Source organism: Gallinula chloropus, assembly GCF_964237585.1.
Source record: "Gallinula chloropus genome assembly, chromosome: 4".
In the NCBI taxonomy this organism is placed as follows: domain Eukaryota; kingdom Metazoa; phylum Chordata; class Aves; order Gruiformes; family Rallidae; genus Gallinula; species Gallinula chloropus.
In genome coordinates this window covers 13,902,592-13,919,978 of record NC_140088.1, presented here as the reverse complement: position 1 = coordinate 13,919,978, position 17,387 = coordinate 13,902,592, and the positions used below count along the sequence as shown (strand labels likewise).

The following is a 17,387-nucleotide window of genomic DNA, read 5'->3' as shown; positions in this document are numbered from 1 at the left end:
AAGGGTTGTTTTATTTAAATAGCATATTTCTGTTTTATCATTAAGGAGCAGATAAGGAGATTTCTTTGTACTTCATAGATTAATTGTCACATTAAGTGGTTTATACTGCTGAGTATATGTAAGCTCTGTCCACAGGACTTGAATCCTGATTTGACCAAAATGTGTTTAGTAGGAATGAGGCTGCATATCGGAGTCAGCCTTAAGACTGACTAGGAGGAGAGAAGTATCTCTTTCATATTTAACCATGAAGTTCTGTGCTTGTGTGCAGACTGCACACAGTATTCTTGAAATTCTCAGCTTTTCTTGGTTTACATTTCCAGAGTATGTGAAAAATCCGTGCAGTAGGGAATCTGTTTTTACAGTTAGATTCATTTTTTAAAAAGTGAGACTGTTAAAAAAACCTCTGGAACAAGTTTACATTCAAAGCAATACCCTTCGTATGTGAAATGTAGTTGGCAAGTATTTTTATGTGTGCCTGTTAGATTGAATACATGATGCTGATCTGTTTTTTGTCCTAGCTGACGGTTATTATATCCTAATGGGTGCAACCCTGCACTAATGATCCTTGTGTATATAAATTCTTCTTGTTGTGAGCAGACACCATAGGCCACATAAAAATGTTTGCCTCAATTTCCCTGCAAAAAAGGATCTCAGAAACCAGACTTGGCCAAGTAACAGATTTTTTAAAGGTAGAGGAACCCAATAAAATTACCAGCTTTTCACAGCATGAGTCTACTTCCTTTCGACATATTGTGAGGTGTAGGTGAAATACTCTAACTGAACTGACAGTGTAAGGAAGACAGCTAACTAGAAAGCAAGATAAAAGTTAAAACCACCGATGATGATTGATATTGTAATAGCTATTAATTGTTTTGGAGCCTCTTTTGTGGATTTATGATATTTCACCTATATTACTTGCACTTATGTGAGTCTTGATATAATGAGATTTAATGCAGAAAAGTATCATGGTTAAATTCACTGTATTAGGAAGAGTATTTTTAAAAACTTGTCAAAGTTTTCATTAATTTTTATAATGTTCACATGCATACGATTAAAAGTGGGTTTTGTTTTTCACAGAAAGATGAAGAAGCTTTTGTTACTTTTAACTCTAAAAATTAAAATAATGAGTTTCTTTGATCTAGTGTAATGGGGTTTTTTTTAGCTGCCCCAATTCAAGTTAGTTTACACAACATAATGTGAATGTAGTACACATGCCATACTTTAAGACTGAAGAATATCAAGACACCTGTGAATTTGGGAATCTCGTCCAACTTTTCAAAATCAGTGCTTCTTTTTTTAAAAACATGTCAATCTTCGTTGTTTTAATTTTTGTCTTGTGCTCAAAATATGTAGTATTAAGTTCGATCAGCTTGAATGGAAAAGGAGAAATATAAATATATTAAAATACATAGAAAATTAAATAAAAGAGGTTGTCTGGATTTTGGCAGTGCTGCTGATGTTTTTGAAGTATGTCTTTACATACATTAACATCCTAAGACGTTCAGCTTTCACTGAATTGAGTAAAAGGGGTAGATTTTTAACTGCAGCCTGGCTGCAAGGACATTGCCAATAATAGCAGGACAGCTTGTGTAGCGAGTAAATAAAAAAAAATAAGTAGTTCTTGGTACTTCTATACAATCACTTACTAATTTTGTGGAAAATGTACTTGTTTACCAGATTGAATTTTTTTAATCTCAAACATTTTTTGCTTTATCATGTCACTTCTAAAGAATGCTGAATTGTTTGAACTGGTGTAGAGTACAGGACCATGGATAAGAAAAAGCATTTAAAAACACTTTGTGCTTTTGAAGCATTTATTGCAACAAATCTCTGACTGAAAACTCCAGTTTGTAAAAAATTTTATATTCTTCTTAAAGTGTTCTTTTTTTCAAACTAATTCCTCTCATTATAATAGTTCTGTACCTAAAAAAAAAATCTGCTATTGGTTAAGTGTTTTACATTTCTAGTGCAAGTTCAGATTACCTCCGGTAAGTTGCTTTTCTGTATAACTCTGACAAATAGATTTCTTGTAAACAGTTTTCCAAGTATTCCAAAATAGGATAAAAGTGAAACCACAAGGGGAAACTTTTGAACTGAGTATGCATATTTTAAAATCTTAACAATTAAATATATTGGACTGTGAAACCAATTTTCCAGTAGATTTTCCGATACCATAGGTTCTTTTGAAGTTTCATTGGATAATACAGAAGATAATGCAACGGATGGAATAGTCTTGCAAGAGCCAACAGACAATTTCATACGTTCAATCCCTAATGATTTTTTTCATTGAACAAAGTTTTTTTTCTCAAGCTTGGCTGTCCAGGCTTTATATTTGGTTACACTCTTGAGCTGTTTCTGAATCTTTTCGGTAGGACAAAAATAGTTGACAATAATGGGCTTTTTCACTGGTACTGTCTTCTTCTGTGTAGTTCTTTACTACTAACCAAGGTGTAATGTCAACAGATGGAATCATAATTGACAGGTAAAATTTTAAAGCATTCTAAATGTCATTGGACTTTTTAATAAAATTAATTAGCCTGCCACAGAGAAAATTTACTAGCCTGCTGGTTAATTTCACAATGTAAAATCATGGGGTATGTGGAAGAACAGGCGAAAGCTTATTACTTTTAAATAATTATTTAAAGATGTGTGCCTTGCCCTTCTCAAACATGTATTGCAAATGCAGAAAGAGCTTTTAAAATCTTCTAAATTCACAAGCAGTCAAGTTTCCTTTGAAGAAATATAACACAGTTGAGATTAAAAGTTATCAGGTACTAGCTAATGATGAGTCACTGGTTATGTGAAAAATTGGTAGAGGGCTTAAGTTTGATGCCTTTGGGATTAATGTTCCCGGTAACATTTAAACCTAAATCAGGGGTTCAGAAATTGTGCCCAAACCCATTATGAATCTTGACGAAATGCCGGTTTCAGAAAAATCAAACATCCAAAATTATTTCTATTCCTTTGTGCATCTTTCATCTTATTGGAATTTAACAGTAGAGAGCATTAGAAAGCACCAATCTTGCTTTGTTATCAGAAGAGTCCCAATACATTGCCTAAATTGTAATGGCTTTTGCAAATGTTGGAAACACCTAATGCTGTGTTCCAAATGTAGTAACATTGGGAACTGAGATAGGAAACTTTTTGAGACTTTTCAGTTTTGGTAACGAGGCATAATTAATCATTAACAAGTACACTCTAGGTGTCTCTATATGATGTTTAATAATATTTATCTGGGAATAGTCATGTGGGTAGATTTCTAGTAGATAAAGCTAACTCAGCCATAAACTGCTCTGTGAAGATACTTTAAAAATCTGTAGCACAATCTTTTGTGCTTGCAGATGTGCAACGTGCCGATCTTGCAAGCTTGTCTACCTGTCTGCTTCCTAATATTGCTAGTCCTGAGACAAGCAGATTTCTCCATTTTCATATCTCCCTGATCTCCCGTGGATGTGGGGAGACCTAAATGCCTGAACTCTCAATTCCTTCCTATCCAGCCTTCTAAACTACCATGAAATCTGTGCTATTCATTGTCTGATACCAGTTGTTCTCATATTCTCCTGCCTGGCCAGCTATGCGATCAGCAGACTATCTGGCAGGTCATATCTTTGACTGTTGAATATACTGGAAAGCAAAGGTAGAATTCTGTTCTCCTGAGACACTTTATAGTAAGTTCTTCCATGAATGCTGCAACTTGAAGTCAGAACAAAAATAAAATGCTGAAAGTAATAGAATATTAACTAGATATAAATGTGTCCTTTAGCTAGGTCAAGTCTCTTTAGTACTTTTCTCAGGAAACAGAATTGAATTCTTAAGTAACTTTTCTAGCATCTATTTTTTGCTTCTATTCTATACAGCTATACTGTGTGTTGATGACTCCATAGTAGATCTGGAAACACTGGAAGCACTATATGAAAATGTAAGTAATCTGGGGTAAAACTGTGGTTAATTTACACTTCACTGTATAGATATCAGAACTACCTCTCCTACCTAAACTGTGTGAAGTATCCTATAGCAATATTTCCAGTGCTGTGCTCTACATGGCTGCTCTGCTTTCTGGCCATTGGTAGTGCAAGGCACTGAAGGAATTTATTATGGAACTTTATGCCTTACTCTTTTGTATAGTCTTAATGTTTCCTTATAAAAAATATATTAGTTACTGCTATTGCTATAGTTAGTTATTAATTACTTAAATTTAATTCATTCAGAGAGCACAAAAGGATGAACTGGAGAAGATCAAGCAGTATTATCAGACATCAAAAGAGGAGGAACTGAAGCTTCTGGATAAACCAGAACAGTAAGTTTTCATCTTTTTACTAAAACATTTATAGTTATATATTATAGTCCTTTGTTGGTATGTTAAAAGGGATGTTGATACATAATTTTTGGTAGCTAATTTTTACCTTTTTTGAGCATTTCAAGGTATTATGTAAACAGTCTTTGTCACATAACTCTTTTCATACATGACAGCTTTTACTGTGTCAGCTCAGACCTCCAGAACTGATAAAATGGCCTTGAATCAATAAAAATTTGTGTTCACATTCTCACATTTGTAAAAGGCTTATCCTTCCCTTATGGCTTTTAGGAGTGAATTGATGTGTTATAAAGCAGGGCCAAACTGATTTTGTTTGTTCATTATTTGAAAGAAATACCCAAACAGAGGGTTTCAGTGAGTCCTATGACAAAGACTCAAATACTCTAGTCATACGGATTGAAGACCTGCAAGACAGATTCCATGGTTCATGTGCTGTGACTGCTGTGGGCAGTGACAACTGTTAAGATGGAACACTTCTTAAGTATTACTCCTGTTGTAATAATCCTTAGACCAATGTGAAAATTACAAGAATGCATGAACAAAATGGTATTCCTGAATTTTATTGTAGCCTATACGTTTACAGAATCATAGAATCATCAGGATTGGAAAAGACATTTAAGATCAAGTCCAAGCATTATCCATACACCACCGTAACCACTAAACCATCTCCCAAAAGCACCACATCTACCCATTTTGAAAATCCCCTGGGACGTCGACCCCACCATGTCCTCAGGCATCCTGTTCCAATGCTTTACCACTCTTTCAGTGAAGAAATTTTTCCTAATATCCAATTTCAACCTCCACTGGTGTATCTTGACATCATTTCCTCTTGTCCTATCGCTAGTCACTAGGGAGAAGAGATCAACCCATACCTCACTACGAGCTCATTTCAGGTAGCTGAAGAATGTGATAGTCTACGCTCAGCCTCCCCTTTGCCACACTGAACAGCCCCAGCTCCCTCAGCCTTTCCTTAAAAGACCTGGTCTCCACACCCTTAATATGCCTAGTTGCCTTTCTGTGCACCCTCTCCAGCATCTCGATGTCCTTCCTATACTGAGGCACTCAAAACTGCACACAGTACTCGAGGTGCAGCCTCACCAGGGCTGAGGAAGTACCGCGTTAAGATCACCTACGTGGCCCTGCTGGTCACACTGTTCCTGATACAGTTCTTGGCCACCTGGGCACATTCCTGGCTCATGTTCTGGATTTGATTTCAGATTTTGGCCTACCAGTGGTGTTTGTCTACTACTTTGCTACATTCCCCTTTGTACTTCCATTTTCTAGTCACAGTGCAGCCTCCTGCCCTGAGGCCTCTCTGCCATCATTTCCTTTTCCCTCTTCCTTCTGCTGTCTTTTGTGCAAGAAAGAACTGAACCAGCAGAAATAGTATATGATTGGTTGATGTCAGTTTTACATTTTTATAACTTTTCTCCCATGTGGTGAGGAGCAGAGTCTTTTTTCCCTCTTTCTTGTAACGCAAGGCAGCTAAATACTCATTTGTGATTATCCACAAGGGAATAGGTTAATGCTGGGAGATGAAGATATCTGCAAAGTGTATATACTAGCTTGTTCTTGCATCCCATACCCATGGCTTTCATCACATTGGCTTCGGGAATAAGAATACATTGTGTGAGTAGTTGATGTTTTCCAGAGCTTGAATATTTGGCAATCTGTTTGCTGTATGCATGCATGAAATAAATATTAATGCATTTTGTGTTCTGGAGAATACGAATCTTGTAGAGCTCTAGAGTTATAAAAAGTTGTCTACTTTTGTAAATTACAATAAATTATAGTGGAGAGAGGTTGATCTTAATTAAACACAATGTTTAATTAATCATCGTTCCATAATTAAAAGTAGAGAACTGCAAATAAAGCAGTTGTGCTTGATCTTTCAGAATGAAACAGTAGTGTCAAAGACAAAAGCTACTTTTTATCAGTTATTACTCTTTGTGGTCTCTCTGAAAGTCTTAATTATTGCATTTTTACCCTATTATTAAACCACATAGGTTAATAGGTTAAGAAAAGTGGCTTTTTAAAATGTTGCCTCAAGGGGGAAAAAAGTTGCTGATGATGCACTTAGGTAAATTTTATTGGACCTTCAAAATAATGTCCTTTCTGAAAACTCAGTAGATTAGGTGCTGCTGGTTTTGTTGTCTACGTCACCCTCTACATCAACCTAAATGTGAAATTTGAGATCAGTTGGAATTGTATTATGCATAGTAACTCCATATAAAGGTTAAAGGCAGAAAGGTACTAAATTTCTATTTGTGATTAAAAATGTTTGCTACAGGGCACATACATATTTTCTTTAATGAGGATCAGAGCTGTTTATCAAGTAGTTGCAAATACTAACAATAGACATTCATATAATGAAAACATTGAAATTAATTCATTCAAATCTAAAGGAGACCTTTGCCATTTTTAAATTATTGGATTACCAGACAAATAGAAAGCTTTAGTGGTATCACTGATGCACTCCTGAACACATTATTTTGATTTGTTTTGCTGGCATGTTAAATTTGCTATTGTTGGCACAAACTGTAAGTATGGTAGCAACATGACGACAGCAATCCTTATCAAATTACACTTTATAATAATAGTTGCTAAAATACTAATATTCATTAACATGATAAAGATTTAGATGCACAATTGGCTACAATTTGGGGCTTTGCTACCAGGATACAGATGATGCCTTAGCTGGTTTCAAGAAGACCCTGTGAAGTCCTCTCTACTGTGAAAGAAATACTAATGAAGGAAATAGTAGCAAAATATGGTACTGAGCTCTCCTGTTCTGTATGCAGTTTGAATTCAGGAAGTAGTAAGCTATTGATGATTGCTGTCCAGTAATGCTATTTGCTTTTCTTTGAAGACAGCTTTCCTTTTAGTTCTATTTAAATCCCGCTGATTATCTAGAGGCTTGCAGATACACCTCCACCCACCTCCCCCCCACAAATTTCTAAATTTTATATTCTTCAAATCTGCACAAATGTAAACTGATAAATATCTTACCTCCATGGAATCAACCTTCTTGTCTTATCTTCTGGGAGAATGTTCTCATGGTAATGTGCCAGGCTTGAAAGTACTGTCGTCTTTACTGCAAGATTCTGTCGGGGTAAAAACAGTTCTTAGGTAAGCACATTTTTAATTTATAGCTTGTGCAGGAGAGGACTAAATTTGCCCTCAAATGGATGAACAGTAAATTCTCTACTTTAGACCCTAAGAAGTGTAGCAATGAGAAACCCATCTAAAAACTGTCATAGCCATGTTATTTTTACATTAAGTCAAAATCATACTTCTCTAAGACTAAAATTGCAAAAATGACTGAATTAAGAATTTACTTTTCTCTCCAAAAGTTTCTTCCACCTGAATTGGTGATTAGCTTTGATAACCACAGATTCATTCAATTACTTTGGGTTTAGTAACTACATTGATAATCACTAAGATAACTTTTCATGACAGATTTCAGTGTTAAGTGTTCTGTCTAATTATTTACATTGGATACTTCGAATTCCAGAATCTGGATTACTTTTTTTAATGCTGATGCTCTTCTAACTCTTGGCACAATTATGTCATGTTCCGATAACCGGTAGTGTGGGAGAAGGCAAGAATATGTGTCATTGACTTTTTAAATTTAAAAGCTTTTAAAATGTATAAGTGTTACAACTTCAGTGAAGCAGTTTGGGCTTTTCTTTCTTTTGTTTCTCTCACACAAAGTGCAAAGTATCCTCTTTTTTTCATTTTTTCTTTTTATTTTTTTTCCTGGCAATACCATTCATTCCCAATAGGAAGCGTTTTTATTAATACCAGCTTGGCATTTCTTTTTTTCCCACTGCTTAAGTGTAAGAGCCAAGCCAGGCCTCCCCAGTCCTTCTCTCACAATAGACTTTTTTTTTCATCAGGCGAGAAAGAAAAAGAAGGGAAAAAATGATATTCCAATTAAAACATATTATTTCACACCAGGTGGATTTTGCTGATTTTTTTGACAGTTACAGTGTATTCAGCAAAGCACTGAATATATGACAAATTCGTAAAGCATATTTGAAGACACTGGTATTTATTAGAAAAAGAAATAAATTGGAGAAATCAGGTAATTAACTTAAATAATTAAAATAAATTTGGTAAGAATTCAAGCTAATAATCATTCACAGAATTTCCCATAATTCAGTGAGGTAGAAAAATTGTCATGACATAGTATTAAGGGATATTTAAGGATATCTGGAGACAGTTTAGAAGAATGTTTCTAAAGTGATATTGGTGTAACAGACAGCTTGTTTCTGGATTTAAAATGTATGTGTATCACTGTAATCCTAGACTCAAAACCCACAAAGCAAATTATGCAAATCCTGGTATTGTAAGGAATGCTTAAGATTCTTGATTTATTTAGCCAAGTTCTTACATTTTAAATTAAAGAAAAGGGAGTAATTAGTCATGTCTTTGGGATGCTTTCATTTTGTGATATCCGAACTGGAGTTGTTGAACGTGCTTCTATTTTTATTTATGAAAGAGTTAAAGAAAGCAAGCTGGAATAGACTCATGAGGAAAGTGTATATATGAGGACAGATAAAGAGCAGTTAGTAAATCTGCTGAACGGTGGCTGAAGAGAGTTGTAAACTGCAAGTGTTTTAGAGCTAAATACACGGCTAGGTGCATTACCATAGAACATGCTGCTGTGTAATTGGAAGTGTGGTGCAAATTAGTCAAAGAAAATTGAGGCTAAGCATCAGAAGAAGTTTCTTGGCAGATGTTTTATATGATGAAATAACCTTGTAAGAATATATTGAGTTACGTATTGCTGGGCACATTTTTAAGAGAAGCAAAACCACATGGGTGAAAACAATAAATAGATAGTATTTCTCTAGCTCTTTCCCTTTTCTTCTCTTTATTTTTTTTATTTAACTTATGGTCTATGTTTATTGTTCTTCTATTTATAACTAGTCAGTTGTGATAGTAAGCTAATAGATTAATGTGACAATGATTAATGTCTTGCCTTTTTCTAGGTATTAGTAGGATTTCTTAACACACTGGGAATAAAGGATATAAAAATATAAATTATGTTATATTTGGTTCAAAGTAGGAAAGATTGCATGTATATTTCAGATTCTACAACTTTGATCCATTATGTACCCCACTGATAAGAAATCTAAAGGTTTATTAATTTATTTTTTTTTTACCCCACAGATTTTTATATGAGTTATCTCAGATCCCTAACTTCACAGAACGAGCTCAGTGTATTATCTTCCAGTCAGTATTCTCTGAAGGGATAACATCAGTGCACCGGAAAGTTGATATCATAACTCGTGTTTCCAAGGTAAGTCTAATGAAAACTGAATAAAAACATAGATATATTTTATAGTATTTATGCTTTTTGGTTTTTTTTACCAGAAGTGATGGACCTTAAGCCCAGTTATTGTCTTTTTAGGAAAATAAAAATATATTAATATTTTTTGCTGCTTATAAGAACAAAATGAGGAAGAAAGAGGTAGGGTGAGTTCAGTGTGATGCCTTATACCCTACATAGGAAAATGTATTCTTATTTAAATGGCAGAATTTTATTACTTTGCATATTAAGTATAGTAATAATCTCCATAAACCAGAATTTAAATATCAGACTAGTTTAGTACAGGGCCTTGCAAACTTACTTTTTTGTGTATCACTGATGCCATCAGCAATAGAAACCTAGCACTTTCATTAGCATATTACTTTTCCCTGATATCTATACATTTCTGTTAAGCTTGATACAGCAGAATTTTTAGTACCTGACAAAGCTTTACTTCAGATTTCTTTATTATGAATGACTAAAGATTTTGAAATTATAAAAAATAAAACATGAAACGTAGAACGAGATAAAAATTAGAAGAGAAATTAAATAGCAACCTAAACATAAAACATCCAGGCCAGGACAGCATTTTAAAAAAAAAAAAAAAAAAAAAGATGATTAGCTTTTAGTTAGATTTGCTTCCACAAAATAATCCATCCTCTACCCTGTTGGATTTCTTTGCACATTCTAGCACTAAAAATAGTAACTTAGTTTTTCCTTTCCCAAGAAGATATAAATAAGGAATCAGTTTTGTATGAGATAGGGAAAGTGATATTACTCTCCATTTACTTTAGAGGAGCTGGTACTATAACTGATTTCTCCAATGGGTAGTATATGATGCCATATAATTTGCTTCATATGGATTAAGTTAAACATAGTATCTTAACCAGATACGGTCTAATAAATGCTTCTGTTAAATATGTGATTATTGTTCTAGTTTTAGCTTCCTTTCCATATAGTGGTAAAACCAGACAGGAAACAAACTTCAAGCAAAAGTATTTTTTTTAAATCTAAAATATTTTAAATAAAATTTTAAAAAGGGGTTTTCTATTATTAATTAGAATTTTTGTGCCAATGAAAGTTACAGACTACTATCCATTTTCCAGGCTTTGCTGAATATGAAAAGCGTCAAAGAAATTTTAGGGTTAATTCTGGCTTTTGGAAATTACATGAACGGTGGGAATAGGACCCGAGGTCAAGCTGATGGATTTGGTTTAGAAATACTCCCCAAACTAAAGGATGTTAAAAGCAGAGTAAGTACCAATTTTTAATTAAATATGTTTGCTCAAGTGATCTTTGTTTGTTCCATCATCTCTCAAAAGTTAGTACTTTCTTACCATTCTTACTTGAAAGAGCAAGGCACTTTGTACTCTTTTCTTGTTTTTTTTCTCCCAACTTTTCACTGTTCTCTCCTGCACATGTGCGTATTTCCATAATCTCCAGTTTCTCTGACTCAGTGCTACTAGGATAATTGTCTTATCTGAGCACTTCTGTGTGTATGTCTTACTGCTATAGACTTAATTACAGTAGGTCAGAGAGAAGTGATAGAGCACAGACTATTAAAGTCTTCTCCTGTAAATGCTCCCATTCTTTTTTCTTGCCTTTAACGTAGCTCTGAGTCAAAGTCTGTTACAAATCAGGTTTAAAATCAAAGTATCAGTAAAGTGTCAGCATATATACTAGGGAATTATGTGTAAATGCTATAAAATATAGTATATAGGATTTTTATTCCCTTCGAAGATGTGTGTCAGCGCCAACACGGTATTGTCACACTGTCTTTTGAATTGCAGTTAAATTAATGTAGGGAATTAATTCTGAACGACATGGATGAGTAAAATGTTCCTATATGGCAGTAGCTTATTTTGGCAAAAATTGAGAACCACTAGCATCATTTTTGATCGGTCATGCTAGGATCAAAGCCAGGCTCAAACATTTTGAGATGAGGTTTCTTTGTTCCTTATTTCAGTAGGGCAGAGGACGAGGTGCTAGATAATGTAGGTAATAGAAACACTGCTTGATGTCATTCTTTGCCAAAGCATACCTAGATGACATATAGATATATGAAGAAGTCAAGAACAGGAGGTATTTTCTGCTGATGCTGGTACATGCTTTCAGGGGTGAGAGGAAAAAAACCCTTTTCTTTCCTATTTTTCCTAGGTAAGTGCTGTCTTGAAAGGTAGATTTTAAGCTTTTGCTCCCAGTTATGCTTCATGTACATAGGAGTGCACTTACAAGACAGATGATGTCAGGAAAGCAGAATATCAAGGGAACTCCTTATTTTGCCTGTGAATGTCATCATTAACAAAGCATAAAAATACATTTGATGAATTTTCAGTGGACAACTGTATTAACAAAAGTTTTTCCCATGGATTTGAGTCCTTTGTTTCCTAAAGATTTTGAGGTGCTGGAGAATGTCCAAGGAGGAGCAATGAAACTGCTAAAGGGTCTGGAGAACAAGCCATATGAAGAACAGCTGGGGGAACTGAGGTTGTTTAGTCTGGAGAAAAAGAGGCTGAGGGGAGACCTTATCACTCTTTACAACTACCTGAAAGGAGGTGGTAGCGACGGGGATGTCAGTCTAGTCTTCCAAGTAACAAGTGATAGAATGAGAGGAAAATGGCGTCATGTTGCACCAAGGGAGGTTTAGAGTGGATAGTAGGGAAAAAAGTACTCTCTGAAAGGGTTGTGAAGTATTGGAAAAGACTGTGATTCTAATTCTTACTTTCCTTTTCACTGAAATGGTTCAGCTGTTCCCAATGATCACTTTCTTTCCAGTCCTACTCCATGGATGAGACACAGTTTAGCTGCAGCTAAACTAGAACCAAGCCAGATTTCCCAGTACTCAGGTGTTCATTGGTTGGGCAGCTGCCATTAAGAAAAATGTAAAACAACTGAGCTTTGCCTGACTTTTCTCAGCAGAAGTATTAATTTTAGTCTTGCTTTTTTATCTAACCATAAACTTGTAAGAATTTAATTATCTCTGGGACTTTCCAATTTGGCTGAATTTAGCCAACACGTTCCAAAATTATGAGTTATGAAAAGGAGTGACAGATGTACAGTATAATTGTGTAAGACTTGTTTCCTAGCAAAACAAGCTAAAAAATTACAGTATTTACAGTTTCCTGGTAGCCAAAATAAATATATTATTAGTTTAGACTAGTCTCCAAAATGCGTAAAAACTCAAAGGGGCCAGCTGCTACAGACAGACATGAAACCTCAGAGATAATTGGTAGACCGTATTGGCAAGGAAGAAGAATGCAGGGTCTTGTATATTTGAACACTAAGATACCCTTCCTATGTCCAATTGCTCCCTTTTTGGGAATTGCCAGCAAGCAGCATTATGTCTAGGTAAGCTAAATTCCAGGAGCTAAGGTACAGAGTCAAATATCTCTTGTTTCACATAAAAATCTTTTGTTGTCACTTGAGCCTAGAAAGATACTTGATACAGACGGGGTTTTTTTTAAAGTGTACCTGATCCATTCAAAATCTCTGTGTTCTGTCTACTGCAAATACTCTGTAAACCAAAGTAACAGGTTTTGTAGTTTAGCACACAGAAAATAGAATAATAGGTGTATTTTATTCTAAAAAGGCAATCAAAATGCTCATGAGTCACCTCAGTTCCTTTTTGTCACATGACGTGCCAGGAATGACTTCTAAAACCATTATACAAGCAGGGTGGCTTTGTCTGCATGACAGCAATGACTTGCTTGGTTAAGAATTTAGCTGGTGCATGATATTAATAAAACATAATGTGCTGCAGGCTCTAATATAGGCGAGGCAGCTCTGTGCAGGGAGTCAGACGTTGCTCAGAGTGTACAAATGTTTGTCCTGATACCAGTCAGTATACAATATGAAAACATATACAAAAAAACTTCATAGACATCTCAGTTTTGTTGAATGGAACCCTGTAATGTGAGAGTCACAGTTTTACCCTTCTCCGTTAGTTCATCTAGCCTATGCTGACCCAGTGATGTGTAACAAATCAAAATGATGTTGTGTACAGTTGTTGTATGCAGGACCATCGAAATGTTGGTTCCATGAAGTAAGTATTAAAACTAATAAGGCAACAGGGCATGAAAATACACTTGTTAGGAGTACATGCTGTCTGTTTTTATGTTTGAAGTAAAATATGAAAAATAGCTAATGCTTCTTTCAGATCTCCAGAATAAATGAAATTAGTCTAGAGGAATCCAGAAATTTAGTTCACCTTAATATATATCTGAAGTGACTGCAATATTTTGGTAATATTCAAGAATCATATTATTAATGAATAACCAAATTAATATTATTATTCAGTAATGCCTTGCATTATTTTAAAAAAGATACAGGGAAGGCTTCTCCCTGTGCATGTTTTCTAACCTGGTATTTTGAACCAAGAGCCACTCTAGGTCCGATCTAGGTATGATCAACCATATGTTGTGAAAGGGGTTTTTATTTGGTCAGTAATTCTAGGGCTGAGTACATTATTAGACCTTTTTCTTACAGCAATACAAAAGAGTAATATATTTATTTTGAGATAGAGTAATTTTTCACTCAGAACAGCATTAACCACACACATTTTTAATAATTCTGTTTATTTTTTCCTAGGATAATGGTATTAACCTTGTTGATTATGTCGTCATATATTACCTACGCCATTGTGATAAGGTAAACAATTTATTTGCTGTATCAGCCTCTCCAAAAGTAGATTTCTTTAGGAAACTGTAAAAGCATTTGTGTTGGCTTTTTAAAATCTGAATACAGTAGTTCTGATGGAAAAAGAAAATCGATTTCTATCACTTCCTTACAATAGTATGGACTTCAGAAGACCTGAAATTTATACAGTTTTTCTGAGGCACTTTAGAAAATTTTACGTTAATTTCTGAACTAACCTCTGCAGGCAGTTCCCTGTGACTGCTGCAGACTGGACAGGTGTCCAATCCAGTCCTGTCTTCTTGCATCCTGATTACTGTAGCATTGTAAATCCGCTTCTGATGTGGTAATAATGGAAGACAGAAGTATGATTTCTCTCTCATGACAGAATGCAAGGACAGGTTGGTATTTTAAGATAGGAGAGTCAGCTGACGGAGATGAAGTTGGAGGTTGAAAATGTGGGAAGAGGTGTGGCTCCTGCTTTGAGCGAGTTACATTTATGAGGCTCTTTGATAGATACCAGCAGTGCCCAGTTTTTGAGTGGAAAATTTGAGTTGCTGTCTTATAAATGAAAATGTCACTATTAATTGATTTTAAAGATGTAATTGCTTATACTTGAGATTAGAAGATGCCTTTATGTAATCTGTGAATCTAGTATAATTTTTCATGCCCCTGTTTCTGGTTGACTACAATTTCTTTCTTTTTTTTCTTTTTTCTCCTTTTTTTTTAATTCTTACTTAAGAATGTTGAATTGATGACTAAGTTGTGATGAATATTTTTTCCAGAAGTAAGACTAAAGTAAATGAAGACATTTCCTTGCCCATGGCAAGGGAGTCGGATCAGATTATCTTTAAAGGTCCCCTTCCAACCCAAACCATTCTGTCATATGATCTCCAACAGTTGAGGGTCTGTATATCAGGAACCCATGAAAAAGTTTCTGTGGCTTACCTGTAGATGAGATTGAAAACTATCATATAGATAGATCTATACTTGTTCTCTTCTCTTCTCTTTTTTGTTTTTTTTTTTTCTTTTTTTTTTTTTAAGTTTGGTGTTGTGTTGGTTTTGATCAGGGAAATAAAGTGTCGTTAATGTAATAAGGACCCATCTTATAAAATATATTGTAATAAAAACAATTTTGTCTAATGTTTCTCATCTCTCAAGGTATTGACATAGATTTTATTTTTTTTAAATAATGCTGAAGCTAATGGTAATTTATTTCTTTAAACATTTCATATTTCTGCAAACATGACACTATATTGTAATTTTACTTAAGGGAATTTTGTAAAAGAAAATTGCATACCTTCCTTGGGAGGAAATGGACACAGTACAAATGTCAACAATTGTACTTTTTCCCCCAAATGTTTATATCTTTATAATAATATTTTTTTTTTCACAGTTCATCAAAAAACTAATTCTCCAACCTATTAGTTTTCCTTTATTACATACTGAAATCTGTGCACAGGTAGCATTTTAAACTCACTAGCATATGCTATTACACAGCAATATCAATTATAGCATTTATATAAGTGTTAGATTTCCACTGGCGATACTGCTTTGAAGCTCGTAAGGTTTTGTTTTGGTCTGCTTCTGAGGTGTGTTTTTTTCCTTATTGGACTAAAATGAGGAGTATGTACTTAGGAGTTCCGTACAGGCATTAACCCTTGTGATTTATTTAGCTGCATAAACCTTCAACTGTGTATTTCTATCTGTATAAAATGCTTGATGCAACTTATAAATATTGTTTTCAATTTATGCTTGTAAAGTCTGTGTATATTTAGTGAATTGGAAGAGAGTGTAATCACAAACTTTTGGCATAAGATCAGTTGTGGCATTAAAAAAGGCATTCATGTTATCTGTTTTTAAGAACATTCTAATTCCTTATCTAAACCTTTATTTGTATAAAGTGAACTGAAGAGTTGTGAGCTCAGTGTTGTTTTGTAGTTTAAATTGAGCACAGTTTGCTTTACAACATCTGAAAGGAAATTTCAACACAGGATGGTCTGGATTTCACCTTAAATGATTTGTTGTTTAAGCAAGAACAATTTAAAATATATTATTTTTGTACTTTTAGAATAGTGTTTCATAGATAATGTTTCAAAGAAAGTAATTTGTTTCACTGCAAATGCATTTAATTTTCATAGTGGCCTGTTTGTTTGTTTGTTTGTTTAGGAAGCAGGAACAGACAAGAGTATTTTTCCTTTACCAGAACCACAGGATTTTTTCCAGGCCTCCCAAGTTAAGTTTGAAGACCTAATAAAAGACTTAAGGAAACTGAAGAGAGATCTAGAAGGTAACTGGGAACTTTCACATTTGCTCTGCGAACAACAAAGTGCCATTTAAAATGTGACCTTTATGAGGTTTTCTTATTGCTAATTAGGTTTATAGTGTTGATTCATTTAGAGTTTTTACACTGTGGCACAAATTACTCACATAAATTAAAAAGAAAAAAATCAAACTCATGACTTAATAAAAATGAAAGTAAAGATACTGAAAAGTAATTTTCCCTTTTACAATCGAAAGGCCCCTAAATAAATGTTTCTGAAATTTTCTTTACTTATGTGTGAATTTTCCTCTGGCTTCTCCAGAACTGTGTGTTTAAGCGTAGATATCTGTTAGTTCCATAACATAAATACTTTCTTCAGAACTTGTATAACAACAATTTAACAGCTACAAGAAAGAGTTGAATACTATTAATGTAGAAATAAAACACAGCTTGCCAAGGCACAGCAAAGGGAAATGGAAAGCTCCAGTTGAAAATATTTTCACCCTGGGACGTAAAATAAACATTTAAAAATGTTTATTATAAAGAGGGGCTCAGAAACCCAACTCATCTATCAATCAAGGTACTGAGTGGAAATAAAGTAGGAAGGGTTGTTCTCTAAGTGTTCCAAGCAGTTTCATTTTTATTTTGTGCTTCATGTGACTTTCTAAACTAAATCCAGTAAATGATGACTGAATATTTTAAGCCTGGGTTTTTTGTTTTTTTTTTTTTTTTGTTAAGGAAATGTTGCTCCCTTTTACTGAAGCAGTTTTATATAGAAAATATAGAGTTTGAGAGAAAATCTGCATAAAAGCTTATAAAAACTTCTCCATTTACATCTGCATCAAAATGGAAGAGTCCTT

At 34.3% G+C, this 17,387-nt stretch overlaps 1 protein-coding gene across 1 annotated transcript in view; it reads left to right on the top strand.

Annotated features, from left to right (window-relative positions):
• FMN1 (formin 1) overlaps positions 1–17,387 on the top strand; it is a gene marked incomplete at both ends in the record, with an annotated part of 128,315 nt that overhangs the window by 63,081 nt on the left and 47,847 nt on the right. Inside the window, 6 exons of the mRNA XM_084262770.1 lie at positions 3,858–3,919; positions 4,209–4,297; positions 9,494–9,623; positions 10,739–10,885; positions 14,220–14,279; positions 16,434–16,554. Coding sequence (XP_084118896.1) covers positions 3,858–3,919; positions 4,209–4,297; positions 9,494–9,623; positions 10,739–10,885; positions 14,220–14,279; positions 16,434–16,554 — 609 coding nt within the window. The remainder of the gene's footprint in view (positions 1–3,857; positions 3,920–4,208; positions 4,298–9,493; positions 9,624–10,738; positions 10,886–14,219; positions 14,280–16,433; positions 16,555–17,387) is intronic.